Raw genomic sequence first — 19,653 nt, 5'->3', positions numbered from 1 at the left:
GAGGATTCTGGTAGGACTCTGGCACACATGGCTCAATTCATGCTAGACTGCATTGAACGCGACCCACGCATTGTGCGCATTCTGGACAACACCAATTACTGGGTTTATACCCTTCTGGATCCACGGTACAAACACAATGTTCCAAAACTGCTTGAAGAAAGAGTCAGACAGGTCAAAATGGAAGAATACCAGCAGGCCCTTGTGGAGACTTTAGAGAGGAGATTGACATCCTCCCCCTCCTCTAGCCAGTTGTACGCCGACAGACTGACTTCCGCAAACCCAGGACGACCAGGAGGGCAGCAAACAACACAAGCCGCAGCTAGTGCCCAAAAGGGAATGGTATCGGCAGTGTCCTTGGAGTGGGAAAATTTTCTGACACCCATGCAGCAGCAGCCCACAGAACAGCAAGCGTGCAGATCCACCTCCAACACCGATCGCCTGGAGAAGATGGTCAAGGACTACATGTCAGATGGCGTAGCTGTGTCTAACAATCCATCTGCACCCTTCAACTATTGGGTATCAAAGCTAGACACCTGGCACGAACTGGCAATGTACGCAATAGAGGTGCTGGCTTTCCCGGCAGCCAGCGTTATGTCGGAACGCTGTTTCAGTGCTGCCGGAGGCATCGTCACAGATCGGCGTATCCGCCTCTCCACAGAAAATGCAGACCGTCTGACTCAAATTAAAATGAATCAATCCTGGATTGGAAACGACTACGCAACACTCCAGGACCCCAACCAAGTAACATGACCAATGAACATCTGGGATGGTTTAGCGTTTCCGGTCCCTGTTTATTGAACCTCTCATCTGTATTACATTTATGACTGCATGGCGGCAAAAAGCATTGCTGCTATATCCGCACGCTTTTTGTCCTCATGCAAGGCCTGGGTTGTTGTGTCTCAAAAAGCATGGCCTTCTCCTCCTGCGCCTGCTCCTGTTCCATCACGTGTGCTGCTGCTGCTGCTGGGTTAGCGTTGCCGGTCCCTGTTTATGGAACCTCTCATCTGTATTACACTTATGACTGCATGGCGGCAAAAAGCATTGCTATATCCGCACGCTTTTTGTCCTCATGCAAGGCCTGGGTTGTTGTGTCTCAAAGCGTGGCCTTCTCCTCCTGCGCCTCCTCCTGTTCCATCACGTGTGCTGCTGCTGCTGCTGCTGGGTTAGCGTTACCGGTCCCTGTTTATTGAACCTCTCATCTGTATTACATTTATGACTGCATGGCGGTACAAAGCATGCTATCCGCACGCTTCTTGTCCTCATGCAAGGCCTGGGTTGTTGTGTCTCAAAAAGCGTGGCCTTCTCCTCCTGCGCCTCCTCCTGTTCCATCACGTGTGCTGCTGCTGCTGCTGCTGGGTTAGCGTTACCGGTCCCTGTTTATGGAACCTCTTCTCTTTATTACATTTATGACTGCATGGCGGTAAAAAGCATGCTATCCGCACGCTTCTTGTCCTCATGCAAGGCCTGGGTTGTTGTGTCTCAAAGCGTGGCCTTCTCCTCCTGCGCCTCCTCCTGTTCCATCACGTGTGCTGCTGCTGCTGGGTTAGCGTTACCGGTCCCTGTTTATGGAACCTCTTCTCTTTATTACATTTATGACTGCATGGCGGTACAAAGCATGCTATCCGCACGCTTCTTGTCCTCATGCAAGGCCTGGGTTGTTGTGTCTCAAAGCGTGGCCTTCTCCTCCTGCGCCTCCTCCTGTTCCATCACGTGTGCTGCTGCTGCTGCTGCTGGGTTAGCGTTACCGGTCCCTGTTTATGGAACCTCTTCTCTTTATTACATTTATGACTGCATGGCGGTAAAAAGCATGCTATCCGCACGCTTCTTGTCCTCATGCAAGGCCTGGGTTGTTGTGTCTCAAAAAGCGTGGCCTTCTCCTCCTGCGCCTCCTCCTGTTCCATCACGTGTGCTGCTGCTGCTGCTGCTGGGTTAGCGTTACCGGTCCCTGTTTATGGAACCTCTTCTCTTTATTACATTTATGACTGCATGGCGGTAAAAAGCATGCTATCCGCACGCTTCTTGTCCTCATGCAAGGCCTGGGTTGTTGTGTCTCAAAAAGCGTGGCCTTCTCCTCCTGCGCCTCCTCCTGTTCCATCACGTGTGCTGCTGCTGCTGGGTTAGCGTTACCGGTCCCTGTTTATGGAACCTCTTCTCTTTATTACATTTATGACTGCATGGCGGTAAAAAGCATGTTACCTGTGCAAAGAAACATGACATTTTCCACATTTAAAAGACAGTTTTTCCTTTGAAACTTTACAATCAATTTTCTCAAAAACTATAAGCTCTTTTTCAAATATTTTTTTCCCTCTTGTACCCACTCCCAAGGTGCACATACCCTGCTAATTTGGGGTATGTAGCATGTAAGGAAGCTTTACAAAGCACAAAAGTTCGGGTCCCCATTGACTTCCATTATGTTCGGAGTTCGGCGCGAACACCCGAACATCGCGTCGATGTTCGGCGAACGTTCTCGAACCCGAACATCTAGGTGTTCACCCAACACTACTCTTTGCCTGGCTATACAGAAGGACACACATGGTTTATTAATGCAATTGTTATGGAGGAACAAGCTAACTCACACTATTCTTGTACTGGGATGATGATGGGCTTACACACACTTGAATGGGAGCTAAAGCCCCTCACTAGGTAGATACAGGGATCCAAGAAGTACCTCTGTCCCATTTTGATTTCCCTATGGAAAAGACAGTGGAGCCAGACTTCTCTCTGTCCCATTACTTCCTCCTCCTCTCACTGTGTCTCATGCTCTCGAGTCCTCCTAGAATGTCTCTGGCTGTGTCTGTCAGTGAAAAGTGCCCCTCTCCTCCTTCTTCTCCCCGGCTGGGCAGGATGATTGATAAGCCTTGTCTGCTGGCTCCAGACTTCTTCCCCTCCTTGTCACAGCTGACTGCTTCTAAGCTTCTTTCTCCTGTGTACCTCACTTTGTGCAGTCTGTCTTCTCCTCAGGCTTGAAATTTGCGGCACTAATAGCAAATACATGACACGCCTGACGTGACATCACCCATTCAGTAACGTCTGTGCCAGAGGTAGGGAGGAAAGAGAACTGACTGTAGCTATAGACGCAGAGAGAGACGTCAGGTCAGCATGATCCTGAAATCTCTCTCAGTACTTTTACAGAGCCGGAGGGTGGAGGAAAGATGGGGGTGGTGGCCAAACAGCCTGCAGCTTTCTATGTGACAGAGAAAGCCAGAGTCCCTGTGAGCCGCCTCTTTCTTATATAGCACAACAGCATGATTAATCAGACTTTCTGTCCACTCTCTGCAGGTGCGGGATATAATGTAAATATACTGGGCTGGGATGGCCTTTCTGACACCCCCTCTAGGCATGTCACCTGGTGCGCCAGCCCTTCTAGCACCCAATTAGTAAAACCCCACTAAACAAAAATGAGCACAAACATTGTTACTATAGATAAGTAACTAGAGCTAGATCATCCCCATTTAGATGTTCAACTAATTTTGTGAAGTCCAGTCTAAATTTCATGTAATTTGCGTAATTTCATGCTGACTTTGGTGGTTAATAGCAAACCCCCCATACATGCTATCATTACCAAAATTGCTAGTTATATTATGGTGGGAACATGGCAACAATTTTTTTTTTCAAAAAGACGTTGTTATTTTTTAGAAAATCACACACACACAAAAATTAAACTAAGAAATATTACAGTTTTTTTTTGCATATTTAAAATTTAAAGATTTTTTCAAAAACTACAAGATCTTTTAGCCTTGTTCCCACTACTCCCCTCAACATGCATAGCAATTTTGATGATGATAGCATGTATGGGGGCTTTGCTTTGCTATGAATGGCTAAATTTGGCATGAAATTATGCCAAAAGTATGTGAAATTGCAAAATTACATTTCCTGATTACATTTGAAAATTAAATTAATGATGATTTTACCAGACATTTTGCATTACAATTTTGCATTGTAATTGCGAATTACGATGTATAATTATGTGAAATTTGTGCTCATCACTAATATTAAAATTAGTGTACAATATGCTGACCACAGAAGTTCAGAAATGTTTAGGGAACCTTTAGGGTCCTGATTGCTTGTGTTGTAACACAGTGGCCTATACAGTGTTAGTAGAATTCAGGCAGGATACAGTAGGAGAACCAAATATTTCCTACTAATTCCAAGCTCTGCACCTTGGCTACCCAGACACTGCTTTATTTGATCTGAAGAAGAGAACTGTGCTCCGTGAAACATGTTATCTTTAAAGATAACGCGTTTCGCGGAGCACAGTCCACAGTCCGCTTCCTCAGATCAAATAAAGCAGTGTCTGTCTGGGGATCTTTTTTGTGTTTGATTATTAAAATTTAATTCCTATATTGGCGTTTCCCCTTCTTCTTAGAGGTAAGCCATTTTATATTTATTACATTCATGGTTATTTTTTGGGGTGCCTTCTTCCTCTACAGTAAAGTATTTTATCATTAGACTTTGAAAAGTATCATTGACTGGAAGAATTTCCATTTTTGGAAAAGGAAAGCCATGTTTTTGCTTTGTACATGCAAGGGAAGTATTCTTCTTTTCTTAAAAACCTGACATCTGCCTAAATAAATATGAGTTGAAGCTCTCTGGTGTGCACAAAATCAAAACAATTAACAACCTGAAAGTTTTTTAACTATTGTAAAAAAAAAAGTAGTTCTTCCACAAGGAAAAAAGTGATATTAATATTGATGAAGTGCAGCAGATAATTAAACTGGACAGTTAGCAAGAAAATCCAATAAATTCAAACACGCTCAGCCTCGTTGGATGAGTAGAGTGGTACTGATGGGTTCATTCATATTTTACAGTGCTAATAAAGTTCATCAGCTACGGAAACTTAAAACTGATATTAGTGCAGTCTTACAGGGTCATTTATTGTGTACTGTAAAAGTAAATCCCTTTTAGGTTGTATTTACAACCACAATAATGCACAACATTGGCTGATAAAACATGAGCTTAATCACTTGAGCACCAGCAGTTGCAGAACCTTTAAAGTGGATCCGAGATAAACTTTTACTCATTGCATAATTGTGTTCCTTTCATATAGTTTATAGGGCATTCTTCAAGCCAAATACTTTTTTTGTTTTGTTTTAATACTCAAATTCCCTATAAACTAAACAAGCCTCGCCCACAGCTTTTTCACAGTGGCTTGGCACTGTAGCAAGGGCTTATGGGAGCTCAGTCTGGGCAGGAGGAGGAGGAGGTTACTAGCCAGAGATTTCAGAGGCAGAGGGGAGGAGGAGAGGGGACTTAATTTACACACAGGCAAGCTGATAGCATCTCCAGCCCCCAGCCTGTGACAATGTGACAAACAGAACATGGCTGCCCTCATTGTATCACAGGAATAAATAATCTTAAACTTTTGAAGCTGTTTGCTAGATATGCTGTGTAAGCTATCTAAACTTTAGATAAGATTTATAGACAAGTTACTTGTTATAGTTTTTCATCTCAGATCCGCTTTAAGGAACAGAGACTGCTGGTACAAAAACAGGTTCAATGATGTCGCACTGACCTGTCTCTCTCTCTCTGCTCACGCCACTCTCCCATCACTGAAGCCCACTCGCTTTGCCGTCATTATGACAGCAAAGCTCTGTGAGCCAGTCAGGAACCGATTACAAACTGCACATGCACAGGACGCTTCTGGCCACAAGAGCACAATCAAGGCCAGGGCTGTGGTGGGGCCAAGCATGCACAGTAGTCCTCAACAGAGATCAGACTGCTAGCTTTCAGAGGGGCACAGACGCAAAATGCAGTGAACCGAGAGGACAGGGAGGCACCTGAAGAAATACAGGGGACTGTTCAATTTTCCAGTTTTTTAAATATACTTTATATACATTATTTAAATATACTTTAACCACTTTACCACTGTGGGGTTTTACCCCTTGAGCACCAGAGCAATTTTCACCTTTCAGCGCTTCTTCCATTCATTCGTCTATAACTTTATTATTACTTATCGCAATGAAATGAACTTTATCTTGTTTTTTTCGCCACCAATTAGGCTTTCTTTAGGTGGGACATTATGCCAAGAATGATTTTAGTCTGAATGTGTTTTAATAGGAAAATAGGAATAATGTGGGAAAAAAATCATTATTTTTCAGTTTTCGGCCATTATAGTTTTTAAATAATGCATGCTACTGTAATGAAAATCCATGAAATGTATTTGCCCATTTGTCCCGGTTATTACGCCGCTTAAATTATGTTATGTCCCTATCACAATGTTTGGCGCCAATATTTTATTTGGAAATAAAGGTGCATTTTTTTCAGTTTTTCCAGTTTATAACGTAACAGTGTTGAACCCTCTTGACATAAATATTTAAAGAGTTCAGTCCCTAAGGTAACTATTTATGTTTTTTTATTGTCATTTTTTTTCTTTTTATTACAAAAAAAAACAAATACATTGGGGAGTGTGGGAGGTAATGAGTTAAGGACGCTTCTGGCCACAAGAGCACAATCAAGGCCAGGACTGTGGTGGGTCCAAGCATGCACAGTAGCCATCAACAGAGATCAGACAGCTAGCTTTCATAGGGGCACAGACACAAAATGCAGTGAACCAAGAGGACAGGGAGGCACCTGAAGAAATACAGAGGACTGGAAGAAGCCACTTAAGGTTTCCTTTAAATTCAAATTTCCAGTTTTTTAAATATACTTTATATACATTACTTTAAATATACGTTAACCACTTGACCACTGAGGGGTATTACCCCTTGAGCACCAGAGCAATTTTCACTTTTCAGCGCTCCTTCTATTCATTCGTCTATAACTTTATTATTACTTATCGCAATGAAATGAACTATATCTTGTTTTTTTCGCCACCAATTAGGCTTTCTTTAGATGGGACATTATGCCAAAAATTATTTTATTCTAAATGTGTTTTAATGGGAAAATAGGAAAAAATGTGGGGAAAAAAATCATTATTTTTCAGTTTTTGTCCATTATAGTTTTTAAATAATGCACGCTACTGTGATTAAAATCCATGAAATTTATTTGCCCATTTGTCCTGGTTATTACACCGTTTAAATTATGTCCCTATCACAATGTTTGGTGCCAATATTTAATTTGTAAATAAAGGTGCATTTTTTAAGTTATTTGCTAAAATCCCTATATATTCACACTTCCTTTCCTCACCAAATCTTATTGGTTCTATTGTGTTTAAAAAGTTACTTATATAATGATGCCAGCATAATCACATTTAGTTCTAGTAAGGCTTAGGACTCACTAGCAGTGATTTTCTAAGCACTTATGATTTGAAAAGTTCCTGCTAATTGAATGCTATGTGTGTGATCCCACTTGAGGGATGTGATATATTTAAGAGGAAGACATGCTTAACCCAAACAGCATGAAAGCTAGTGATGGTTAGTGAATAGGCCATAAGTAGAGCAAAGAGGAACCCACACTGAGTGAAATAATCCAAGGAAACCAATAACCTGCAAACTGAAAATAATGTATGTAGAACTAATTTTGAAATGGGTGGTATTACCAGACACACAGACACTTCCACTGAAGCGTGGCTTAATTTTTTTCTGCCAGATGTTTCACTCTCTCTTATGTTCTTTGTGCAATGGACACACACCTATACATTTCCCTGTAGTTTAGATCATGTCATTTTTGAGAAAATGTATTTTTTAGGTGAGAAACTCAATATTGAACAGAAACGGTGTTAAAAAAGCATAGGGTCCTTCCTAATAAGCACTGTTAACTCATTGTCTCCCGTACAGGCTGTTATTCCCCAAGGAATTCACAGCCCAGCAAAGCCTCAGTCCCACTGCAAAACACTTTTGTGTAAGGTTATGGACAATGGGCTCATCCGAACCCCTAGTACCTTTAATTAATGATCTGATATCAATATCAGTATGACCTTGATTAAATAGCGTCCTGGAAACAGTCCACACATCTACACCCAGGGGAGGACTGGCCAGGGGGGAAGGGGGGAGATTTCCCCCCAGGCTGCCTCTCCTTTAATGATTTAGGGCTGGCCGATTCACCAACTGCTTTGATAATTATCCAATCTGAAAATCTGTGCCGTCACAAGCATGCTCAATCAACAATTTGACTTATTTTGGGTGGAAAGTAGTTGAATGTATCAATCTGAGATGCTGGTAAATCTCGGGCCGATGTATTCGTTAAGTGCGATAATAACAAACTATGTACGCAATGGAAACCACGGCGTTTTCCCTCAAAATCTATTATGTACCCCACGGTGCCTGTGCATTTATACTTTACCTGTCATGCTGTCCCTCTAGTATCCTTGCTGTATTTTTGCATTGGCATGACCATGTGACTACCGGTATATAGCACGTGGGGCGCATGTGACGTCATTTGGGCTGGGGCTGACATGAAACCGGGCCTCTAGTTTGTGTTTTCCCTCCAGGCCAAAAGGTCCCAGTCCTCCCCTGTCTACACCTGCTAAACTATGCTGACAAACTGCCAGAGCAGAAAATGTCTCAGCTATAGCACGCTCTGCACTTACTGAATTAACCTTTCTAAACTTGGAGTTTGAAGTGGATGGTTACACCTCTCTCCCCCCGGATACCACAAGCTCCCGTCAACCAACAGCTTCCAGCTCCATTCTGAGAAGGGACAGTTTCCATCTTCAACATGTCTTTAAATCAACCCCACCCCCCTTCCCGGATAGTTTTTCAGACTGCACCAATATGATTCTTCCTTTGATGATTTTTTTGGAGCAAACTGATTGTATGAGAAATTGCTTAAAGGACTACTATTGCTAAAAACTGTAACATTTTAAACCCATACTTATAGCAAGGAGTTTTGAATCAGGATGATACCATTTATTGGCTAACTTAGAGATGGATAAACAGTGAGCTTTCAGCTTATAAAAAGCCTTCGTCGGACTGGTTCCTGACAAATACTGAAAAACACAGCTTATATACACTGACATACAGAGGAGAAACATTCTTTAGCAAACATAAATGTAATTAGATGCCTCAACTGTTACTGAGGAGGCTTTCCCAGGCATCCTGGCTAAATTGATAATATCAACAGTTCCCTCAACATGACATGAAGCAGACTCTGGTGATGGGGAGACATCGTAAATTCCGAGTTCAAATTGTAACTGGGCTGGTTACATGCGCCATTAATTCTAAGCTTAAGATAATTGTGGCATTTAAAACAAACCAGCACATGAAAGCAAATAAAATGAATGGTAAACACCATCTTACACAGCATATGGCACACAAAATGAATGAAAAGATAGAAAAATAAAAGAATTGTGGCATTTAAAGCCCATCGTACCAGCACAAGAAGTTAGAGTCCTTGTTTAAACCATCTTCTACAGTTTTGAACCAATGTATAAACTTTGTTTCTTGTGTTAGTCTCATGTTTTCCGATTTGAAGCCACCCATTAATACAGTGATGCGAAAATCACTTAAACTGTGTCCAGGTAAACAAAAGTGTTTTGGTATTGGTAGATCAGTATATTTTGTAATATCCTTTTTTTCTGCTGTTAATAGTGAATCTGTGGTGTGTCATTCGATCATGCAGTGGTTGACTTGTTTCTCCCACATAAATTCCTTTGGGGCATTTTGCACACATGATCAGGTATACCACATTAGATGAGTCGCAGGAAAAGGTGCCTTGCGCTTTGTATTCCTGTTGTGTACCTGGTATTAGTATCCTGTCAGTGGAATGGATGTGTTTACAGGTCCCACACCTTGTCCCTCGACAGGGAAATGTTCCATTCTGTTGTGGCCTATGTAAGGCACTCCTCACTATCATCTGCTTAAGATTGGGTGGCTGTCGGAACGCTAGGAGAGGAGGTTCAGGGAATATCTTTTTCAGTCTCTGATCCTTGTATATAACAGGATGAAGTTCTTTTGCAATCTTTCTTAAGATTTCCAGGCGTGGGTTGTAGGTGACTACCAGTGGGACACGGCTCTCTTCCTGGTTCTACTTGTACTCCAGGAGCTGAGTCCTAGGGATGTTGTTAGCTTTCTTGATTTGGGTCTCAGCCATTAGAGGAGTGTATCCCTGTTTAATGAAATTCTTCTTCAGGTAACCCAGGTGTTTGTCTCTGTCATCCCGGTCAGAACAGATCCGATTGCATCGTATTGCCTGGCTGTAAAGTATGGAATTCTTTATATGTTTGGGGTGGAAACTGTCATACCTGAGGTATGTGGGACGATCCGTCGGTTTGCGGTACATGGGCGTTTGTAGGCTGTTCTCTCTGATGTATATGGTGGTGTCAAGAAAGTTAATCTCCCTGTGAGAGTAGCTCAGTTTCAGTTTGATTGTGGGGTGGAAGGCATTGAAGTTCCTGTGAAATTGGATAAGATCCTCCTCACTTGCAGACCAGATGATCAAGATGCCGTCTATAAAACGGAAGTAGGCCATAGGTTTTATATGACAAGTATCCAGGTATTCTTCTTCAATCTTTGCCATTAATAGATTTGTGTACTGTGGTGCAAACCGTGAGCCCATTGCCACTCCCATTTGCTGTAAATAGAGGTCCACTCCAAAAGTGAAATAATTGTGGGTGAGAATGAATCTCATCAGTCCAGCAATTGGCTTTATAGGTGTGCCCAAACCTTGAAGATATTTGCGACAGGCCGCAATACCATCATTATGGGGAATGTTGGTGTACAGAGACTCTACATCCATAGTGGCAAGAATGGTGCCTCCAGGCACTGGGCCAATGGCTGCCAGTTGGTTCAGGAGGTGTGTAGTATCCTGTATGTAGCTGGGTCTTTTACAGACTAGAGTTTTCAAAATGTTTTCCAATCACCCTGAGATATTCTCTGTGAGAGTTCCATTCCCTGAGATTATGGGCCTGCCTCTTTGTGGACTTTGGGAAGCATGTAAAAGCAGGCGGTACTCTGCTTTTCTGGGATAAGAGTCTGTACATGAAGCCTGGTGTTTACAGGCAATTTCTTTACCATCCTATTGAGTGCCATCCTGTATCTTTTTGTTGGGTCCTCCTGTAATTTGGCATAGTGCATGGTGTTAGACAATTGTCTTTGTGCCTCCTGGATATAGTCACTGGTGTTCATGATGGCTATGGCACCCCCTTTATCCGCTGTTTTAATAATAATGTCCTTATTCTCCGTAAGGGATGTGATAGCCTGTCGCTCTTGCAATGTTATGTTATGAGCCAGTGTTTTTCATTTATTCAGAACCCTGTCAGAGATTTAGCGTCTAAATTTGTTGATGTATTTGTCCAGGGTAGGATTTTTTATAGCTATAGGGGTCCATCCCCGTTTTTTTGTGGATCTGGTGTGTGTTGGCTCATTATCAGTAGTGTTGCAAGATTCCTTGTTTATCCATCTCTAAGTTAGCCAATAAATGGTATCATCCTGATTCAAAACTCCTTGCTTTTACTCATGGTTAACATGGTACAACACTCTACTGCTTCAAACCCATACTTATAAAATGTATTTTTCTTCTGGAATTAAATGCACTATAAATGACCCTTTTCCTATGTTGCTGTCACTTGCAGTATGTATTAAAAGTTGACAGATCTTGGAAAGATCCATGCAAAGATGTCAGCCAGCTTCCCAAATTAATTGCACACTATTTTGACAGTTGGGCTGAGCAACTGCAATAAAGAAAACCCTGAGACTCCCCATGACTAGTCCAAGATCTGTCAGATATTCACTAGCTACTTGGCGGAAGTGTTGATACACAGTGACTTCCTTTCCTCCAAAGATACAACTTAGCTGGACAAGGGATAGCAGACTAACACTCAGCCACAAGTGTGGTCATTGTATCGAATGCTAGCAGTTGCATGTGGGGAAGCACTATATTATCGGGTCTTTGCAACATAGAAACCATTCTTTACTTGTCAAATTAAATTTGTAGTTTAAACCTTCCAGTGTTCCTGCTCTAGGTATAAAGAAGACTCAGTTTTCATATTTTATCAAGTAGCACAACAACGCATTTCATGGCTTAAATCCACTTCTACAGGTCAAAAAAAGTACCAGATCTGAACACCTTTTTTAAGCTGTGTCCTTTTCCCATTTAACCTTTTATGAGGATATGTAAGAGATACTAAAGTTTGGCATTTACAGAAAGTAAAAAAGAAAATAATAGATTTCTCAGAATGGCAACTTCATTTTAAAATAAACTGCAATAAACAGAAGGTAGAACACCAAGCTTGGTGTTAAGTTTAAAATTCGATAATTGTATGAATGCTTTAATTGTAAATAAGTTGGTAAAATTATATATGTAAACTTAAAGAATAAATAAATAAATAAATCCCCAAAAACCTTTGTAGCACCTTACAGAGTAGATATAATTAATAATGCACATAGAACCAAAACCACCCACGGAACAAACTTGATTACAAATTATGTCAGAAACATGTAAGTAAATTGCTCGCTATGACTTATTGACACCCTTTTACCTCTTATGCAAACATTAACTTTTCAACTTTACTAATAAGGTATATCTTTATTAATTACATTGAAATAACTTTGCATATGTATCTTCTTTTGTTTCTATGACACTATTAAAGATTTGCTGTGTAAGTGGTTAGTGTAATTTTATTTTTGTTCACTTTTCAGTGAATCATTCCACAATACCAACCAGATTTTTATAGTTGCAAAAGTAGGGAGAAATCTGTCATGGCTTAAAATGTTAGAATATTGAAGTATGGAAAAACTTGATAAAATGAGGTCATTCGTAAGTTTTATTGATTCCAGCCTTATTTTTTGGATATTAGGCTATCACTCATGTTTTACTGATGGAAAAATAAAGCCTTGTGCTCACACTAGATTAAACTTGACTTAAATAGGAACTGTCACAAAAATCTTCAAATTTAAAACACATACAAAGTACAAGAAGTACGTTTCTTCCAGAGTAAAATGAGCCATAAATTACTTTTCTCCTGTGTTGCTGTCACTTACAGCAAGTAGTAGAAATCTGACATTACCGACAGATTTTGGACTAGCCCATCTTCTCATAGGGGGGTTCTCAGGGTTTTCTTTATTTTTTAAAGCACTTAGTGAATGGCAGTTGCTCCGTCCAACTGCCAAAAAAGTGTGCAGCGATCAGGGAGGCTGGCCAGCATCTTTGTATAAATCTTTTTCAGGGAGTGTCTTTATAAAGAATAAAGGCCATGCTGAGAATCCCCTATGGAGAGATGGACTAGCCCAAAACCTGTCGGTAATGTCAGATTTCTACTACCTACGGTAAGTGACAAGAACATAGGAGAGAAGTAATTTATGGCTCATATTACTGTGGAAGAAATGTACTTCTTATTTGTATGTGTTTTCAATTTTAAGATTTTCGTGACAGTTACTCTTGAAGCAGCCAAAATGACCACCATTACAATGAATCTAGCAATTGTATAACAGCCATCAATCCCCATTGGTGCATTGGCAAGTTATCAACCGGGCAGATCAACTCAGCTGAGCGCTGGCCAAGGACATTGCTCTTCTCACTTATCCTGCCCTCTTTGTGGTGTTGTTTGTGCATTTTTCTATCAACTCCCCCTCTCTTCATAGTAACAAATGTGTCTGTACAGCTTTGGCCCTGCTCTGTCACTCGAGGGATTGACTCTTGATCCATGGCACACAACAGCCCTTCCATATGTGTACTAGGCTTGACTCCTAATTTGACCCACTCGCTGTTTTCTGAACTGCTGATAGAAAACTACACAGGAATGATAAGGACTGTGGAGAGACCATTGACATCAGAGGGGGGAGAGGGTATACTAAAGCAAAGTACTTGCATCCAGTCTTTATTGGCCAGTTTTACCACTTTCATTTACTATGAGAGCTTACCTACACAATCTGTTCAATTTATTCAAAATCTGTTGGCCCTCATACAACACATATGTGGTAAAATTGGCAATCAAGATTGGATGTGTGTATGCATCTTTAGAAGCAGTGGAAACATTTTAGAAGCACGAGGATCAGCACACACTGTATTAAGCAGTATAAGTGCAAAGTAACACATTTTACTATACATGTTAAGATGGCATGTAGGCATCTGGCTACAGTAGATTGCACTGTTGATCAGAATTGTAAATTCCACTGTACCCTGTTATGGAGACACCAGACGATCCAACATGGCTGTAACACAAACCCATGTTGTATAAAATGAAAATGTGAGAGATGTAATGAAAACCTGATGGAGATTCTACACCTTTACTCCTCTTCAATAAAAAATACATTTTATATTTCTTCTTTTGTTTTTGACAAAGTGATTTACTGCACTTGTTTACCTAGCAGGAACCCAGACAACATTAATAGTTCTTTTATATTTAAGACAAGAATAAAATAAAAATGTTGCTGAGACTTTCATATGAATGCTAGAAACTTTCCCATATAATGTCTTTAAAATAAGTGATACCGTCATTACAGTTTGCTGTATTTTCTGGAAAATCATTGCCAGAAAACTTTTTTTGGGGAAAGAATGTAAGCAGCAAAGTCAGCAAAGGTAGAATGTTTTACTGCATATTAAACTATATACAGGGGACGTTAAAAAACTTGGATTTATCTGCACTGGCTGGATGTTTGAAGCAAACATACAGTAACCAGTGTTAGCATTCAAATTTGACATGGCCGATTTGGAACACCCAAATACTTCCAACTGCAGCTGTACAGCACTGAACATGTGGACAGGGTTAGGAGTTCACTTCCTTTTGTGTCATGCTGCATTCATGGGACTCAATACTTTCTCCTTCATGTTTGAAAAAAACTGTGCTAAACAGTGGCAATCAGAAGTATTTGGGTGCACCAAATTGGCTATGCTGAATTCGAACACCAACACTAAAAATAACTTCACTGCACTTCATTGCATCTCTTTTAGTAAATTATCTCCAAATCACAGAACGATATTTCCTAAATGTTTGCACATAGTTAGGATAACTTCTGCTTGTCATACAAGTCAGATACTGTTTGCATCTTAATGCATATAAAATAAGTCTCACACTCAACAATATATTGCTTTGAGGTTGTGTAATCACAACCATCAAATCAAACTTATAATTGTTTATCATTGGATAAATATAACAGATAACATGGCACAGCATAATTTTCAGTTTTATCCAGTAATAAGTAGAACAGCTATTCACACAACTTCTTGTCGTGATAGGATGGGAATAATGAGAAAACGTTTTCCTTACCTATATCCCAAGAGAGAGGATTTTCTTCCATTTCCATTCTTCCAATGACATACCAAATGCAAGCCATCCAGTGAGCCAAAAGAGCAAACATGGACATAAGTAAAGTAAGAACTATAGTGCTGTGCTGGGAATAACGATCCAACTTCTGAAGAAGTCTTAGAAGTCTCAACAATCTGATAGTTTTCAAAAGATGTACAAGAGAAACCTATAGGGTAATCACAGTAATGATGTTAATAAATGCCATTATTTTAATGCCAGTCTTTTAACTTCACTTTAATCATAGAAGAGAAAATTAGGCTGGAAAATGAGAGTGGCATATTTAATATAATAAACTAATTGTTATATAAAATGTATACCATTTACACAGTGATTTTAATTCATATTCCCTACCATCTTTGTACATATAGCAAGCACACAATTTTAGGGAAGAAGGATGAGATTATACAAAAACCAACTGAAAATGAGTTTTTAAAATTTCAAAAAGAACATTAATAGAAATGCAAGGGCCAACATACTAAGCATAACCAACCTACATTAGAAACAAATATTGGACATGCGTTATTAACAGTTTTTATTATTACAGTGAAACAATTTGTCAATATTTTGTTGGTAATGCGTTTTTAAGTAATTTAATATAAATATTAGGTATTGTATATTATTTATATTAATGAATGCAGGGTATGATAACATTAACCAGAGCTAACATGATGACTTGGAAGCAATAACATGAAAGGATATGAGACAGGAGACAAGCATCAGTGAAGAAACAATAACAAAAGAAGGTATGAATGAATACTTCTAAAGCTCATGTATACATGCTAATAATAGTAGCATACATACAAAGCAATGTCTATTTATGTTTGTTTAGCTTTATTTAGAACATTTTTTAAGTACAATCTGACTTAAAGTATACTAGAATTGCCTTACATTCCACTAATATTTTGTACAGTTTATAATAATTTATTTTTATGTTTAAAGAGTTACTCCTTCAAACACAGAACCATCCAACACAGATGACGTGGTTTGGATAAGCAGAAAATAAGTTTCAGTACTTGATGAAAGTGGAGATTTGTTATTACAGATGTGACTCAAAAAAAAAAAAAAAGACAAACTAAAACACATAACTTAATAAATGATGAAAAATTGCTGCTGGAGCAAAATTATGTTTTAAAACCATGTAGTTATTTTTAAGTCTATTTTCAAACATGGAATGTATTATCTTTTAAGGAAGTATGCTTTTCAAAGAAAGTATATTTATATTACAACATTAGCATTTTTTTTTTACATAAAATGTGCATTTGACTTTACTGATATTGACCGTATTGAATTTCCTTATTGTAATCAAATTTAGTCTTTTCTATTTGAAAAAGTGGTTTATTTTCAAGCTAGCATATGCCACAAATAAATGTAAAAATGGAAACTCACATGTTTAAATATGTATTGTTTTATATCTTTGCATGTTGAATAATACTTAGGTCACATAGTGTATGACAAACGAAATATGAAGAAATTTCAACTTAAAAAAAATCTAGAAATTGAAAAGAATGGAAAATGTTTTCTTTTTTACTTAAAAATTATTAATGCCACCTTTGGTGTTTTTAAAAACAACAACAAAAAAAAAACAGAACCAATGGGCCCTTTATGTTAAAATGGAGATATAAAGACTAACATTTGGCATTCATTCTTTGGTGCGTACCAGGTTGTCCTTTTATGGGCATATGCCAACGTCATTGATAGAAGGCAGCATGGAAAGCATTGTTTACAAAAAAGAAAAAAAAAAGAAAAGAAGCAAACTGTTTCAAAATCTATTGGATTTAAATGTTTGTGTAAAATAAAGTTTTGCAAAACATTTACATGACTTAATTGGCATAGTTTTGTACTTTTAGGATGTTCTGGCATCATTCACACTAAGTTTCTAAAAAGTGAAAAAAAAACTTTAAACTTTATTATTTTAGATTTTCTCTTAAGGCATTTTTGTCAAATCTTTTTGTCACTTACTTGTGCTTTGTCAAGAGTGATAATAGCATTATTTATAAAATAATTTAACAACTTCTAAAATGGTTTGACTTTCTAGATTTTTGTCTGAATACTATAAGACATTCTTAATAAATAATCAAATTAAGTAAATGCATAAATGTATCTTTTCATATGATGTTTATAGAGGCAGTTTAATACAATGATTGGTTTCTGTATATTTTTGTTGCATTTTTAAATTAAAAAAAAGTCCACAAGGGAATGTAAATAATAATTTTTATTTAAATTGTGATGGAAGTAGATTTTTATGGGATTAAATGTGCCTGAAAATATATATATGTAATGTGTTTTGGCAAGGAAACCCCTTTCCTGTGGCCACTGTATACAGTGAGAAGTTTACTTAACCATAAAGGACCACCTCTTGAAGATGACTCAAGCCAAAGGGTTCAGAAACAAATACTTACCTAAGGAGAAAGAATCCTTTGGATCCTAATGAGGCTTCCCTCTGCATCCTCTGGTCCTCCAACACTGTGAGCACTGACCCTCCTGCTGATCATGGCTGCACTCCTATGCTGGCATGAACACAGCTGTGCCTGGTGTGGCCTTTCTTGGGATGGGCAATATGACCACACGTGTGCTTAAAGAGGAGCATGGCTCCAATCAGATTACCAACAATCCCTTGTCAGTAATCTTTGGAGGGTCCACACTCAGCAACAGGGGACTACTGAGGGAAGCCTCAATAGGTTCTAGAGTGGCGTCTCTCTCCTTAGGTAGGTATTTGATTTTGTTTCTGAGCTTCGGCTTGGGTACACTTTACACTTTGTACAGGGATTTTTATTTTTCTGTTTTTGTTTTTTATATGGTTTAAAACAAAAAAATAGTACTTTGAATATTTTAGCTAGGAAATTATGGAATGTCTTACATGAAAATGTGATAATATTGTGCACAGGTCTATGTAATGGCTTAATAGAGACCTTATTTAGCTGCAGTGCAGTAAAAAATGAATTATGTCACAGCTTTTACTTTTAGATATTTGTTTATAATTACATAGTTATTTAGTTTGAAAAGAAACATGCACCCATCACGTTTAACTACCTGAACCTTATTGCATCTCAACTCAGAGGAAAGACAAGCCAAAAGGGCAATAACTACCTTCCTGACTGGGACACTATTTCACTTTCCCACATCATAGACATGGATGTGCTTCAAAGTCAGGGAAATCCAAGCATTTTAAGTAGAACATTAGTAGTAACTAATTCATGTGGTAAGACATTCCACATCTTAAACACTCTTACTGCAAAAAAGTCATTTCTCAACAGGTGGTAAAATATCTTTTACACATGCAGATTTTAGATCATCTTGTCCTCTGTACAGACCTATGGATAAAAAGCTCATTCACCAACCCACTGGGGTAGGTAAACTATTTTCTTTAACATATCATATCTTTATTTTTGTTTCACTGCTTTCTGCACATGCATATAGTTGGTAAAACTGTGATCAAAGTTTGACGTTGGTTGCAACATTTTTCTTGCTGATGTTACAGTGTAAACATGGCCACTCCACTGTGCACCAAAAAGGAACTATGAGCAGTAAATCAATTTCTCTAGTCAGAAGGTCTGTCAGGGGCTGAAATTAATTAGAGACTTTTAACGTATTATGGGGACAGTGCTCTGTCACATAGAAGTCTATAATACTGAATCAAAAAGTTTAAAAGTGTCCGGACAAATAAAAAATCCACAAATAGGCAACCATTAAAACAATCAATTAGGCTTAGATGTGCTGGAACACCCTTCTTACAGTGTAAATCTTGCCCCTTCTGACTACCATTTCACTTTAAAGATGGCACCCGTTGTTTAGGCCAAATAATAAATAGCGTGCTCTAGCCCCATGTTTGATTGACAGCCCCCCTTTATTAATGAATAAAGATTGTGGGGAGACTGACACTTCCAATAAGATACTTTAATGCAGAATACAATAGCCAATATTTCGGGACATAACAGTCCCTTCTTTAACCTATTTTGGTTCCTGGACGTAGAAACTACGTCCAAGAACCATGCGCGCTACCGCAAGCTCCCGCGGCCGATCGCGTGCATGCACGCGAGCTCCAGGCCCGCGGTTCGTTAGCCAGGCAATCAGTGAATCGGGCTATGGTGCCCGATCACTAATTGCTCTCCCCCGCTTAAAAAGCGACAGCTTCTCTTGGAAGCTGTGCTTTTTCTGGCTGTTCCCTCCCCGATGCGTCACTCTAAGCGTGTGTTATGCTTAGAGTGACGTCATGTAAACAAACTCATGGCCGCCATCTTGTGCCCAAAAAGTAATACTACAACTGAAAGTAAAAAAAAATAAAAATTAACACACATTTACATTATAAATCTATTGTTTACCTCCCACCCTCCCAAAACTACACAAATAAAATGTTTACTATAAAAAAAACCATTACAATATAAAAAAAAACCATGTAAATATTTACCTAAGGGTCTAAACTTTTTAAATATCAATGTAAAGATGAAATATTTCTATATTTTTTTTATTTTAAACTTGTAAATGGTGATAGATGCAAAATGGAAAAAATGCACCTTTATTTCCAAATAAAATAT

At 39.0% G+C, this 19,653-nt stretch overlaps 1 protein-coding gene and 1 long non-coding RNA gene across 7 annotated transcripts in view; one reads left to right on the top strand and one right to left on the bottom strand.

Moving 5' to 3' along the window:
• Positions 1-19,653, bottom strand: part of KCNH8 (potassium voltage-gated channel subfamily H member 8) — a 506,682-nt gene that overhangs the window by 140,311 nt on the left and 346,718 nt on the right. For all 6 annotated transcript variants that reach the window (XM_068236110.1, XM_068236111.1, XM_068236113.1 and 3 more), the window contains one exon: positions 15,083-15,287. In XM_068236110.1, coding sequence (XP_068092211.1) covers positions 15,083-15,287 — 205 coding nt within the window. The remainder of the gene's footprint in view (positions 1-15,082; positions 15,288-19,653) is intronic.
• The window catches only part of LOC137518371 (uncharacterized), a 137,263-nt gene that overhangs the window by 96,708 nt on the left and 20,902 nt on the right, over positions 1-19,653 (top strand). The gene's annotated exons all lie outside the window — the stretch shown is intronic.

Source organism: Hyperolius riggenbachi, chromosome 5 (assembly GCF_040937935.1).
Source record: "Hyperolius riggenbachi isolate aHypRig1 chromosome 5, aHypRig1.pri, whole genome shotgun sequence".
Lineage (NCBI taxonomy): Eukaryota > Metazoa > Chordata > Amphibia > Anura > Hyperoliidae > Hyperolius > Hyperolius riggenbachi.
Note: the sequence above shows the minus strand (reverse complement) of the source record. Positions and strands in the feature narration are given on the sequence as shown.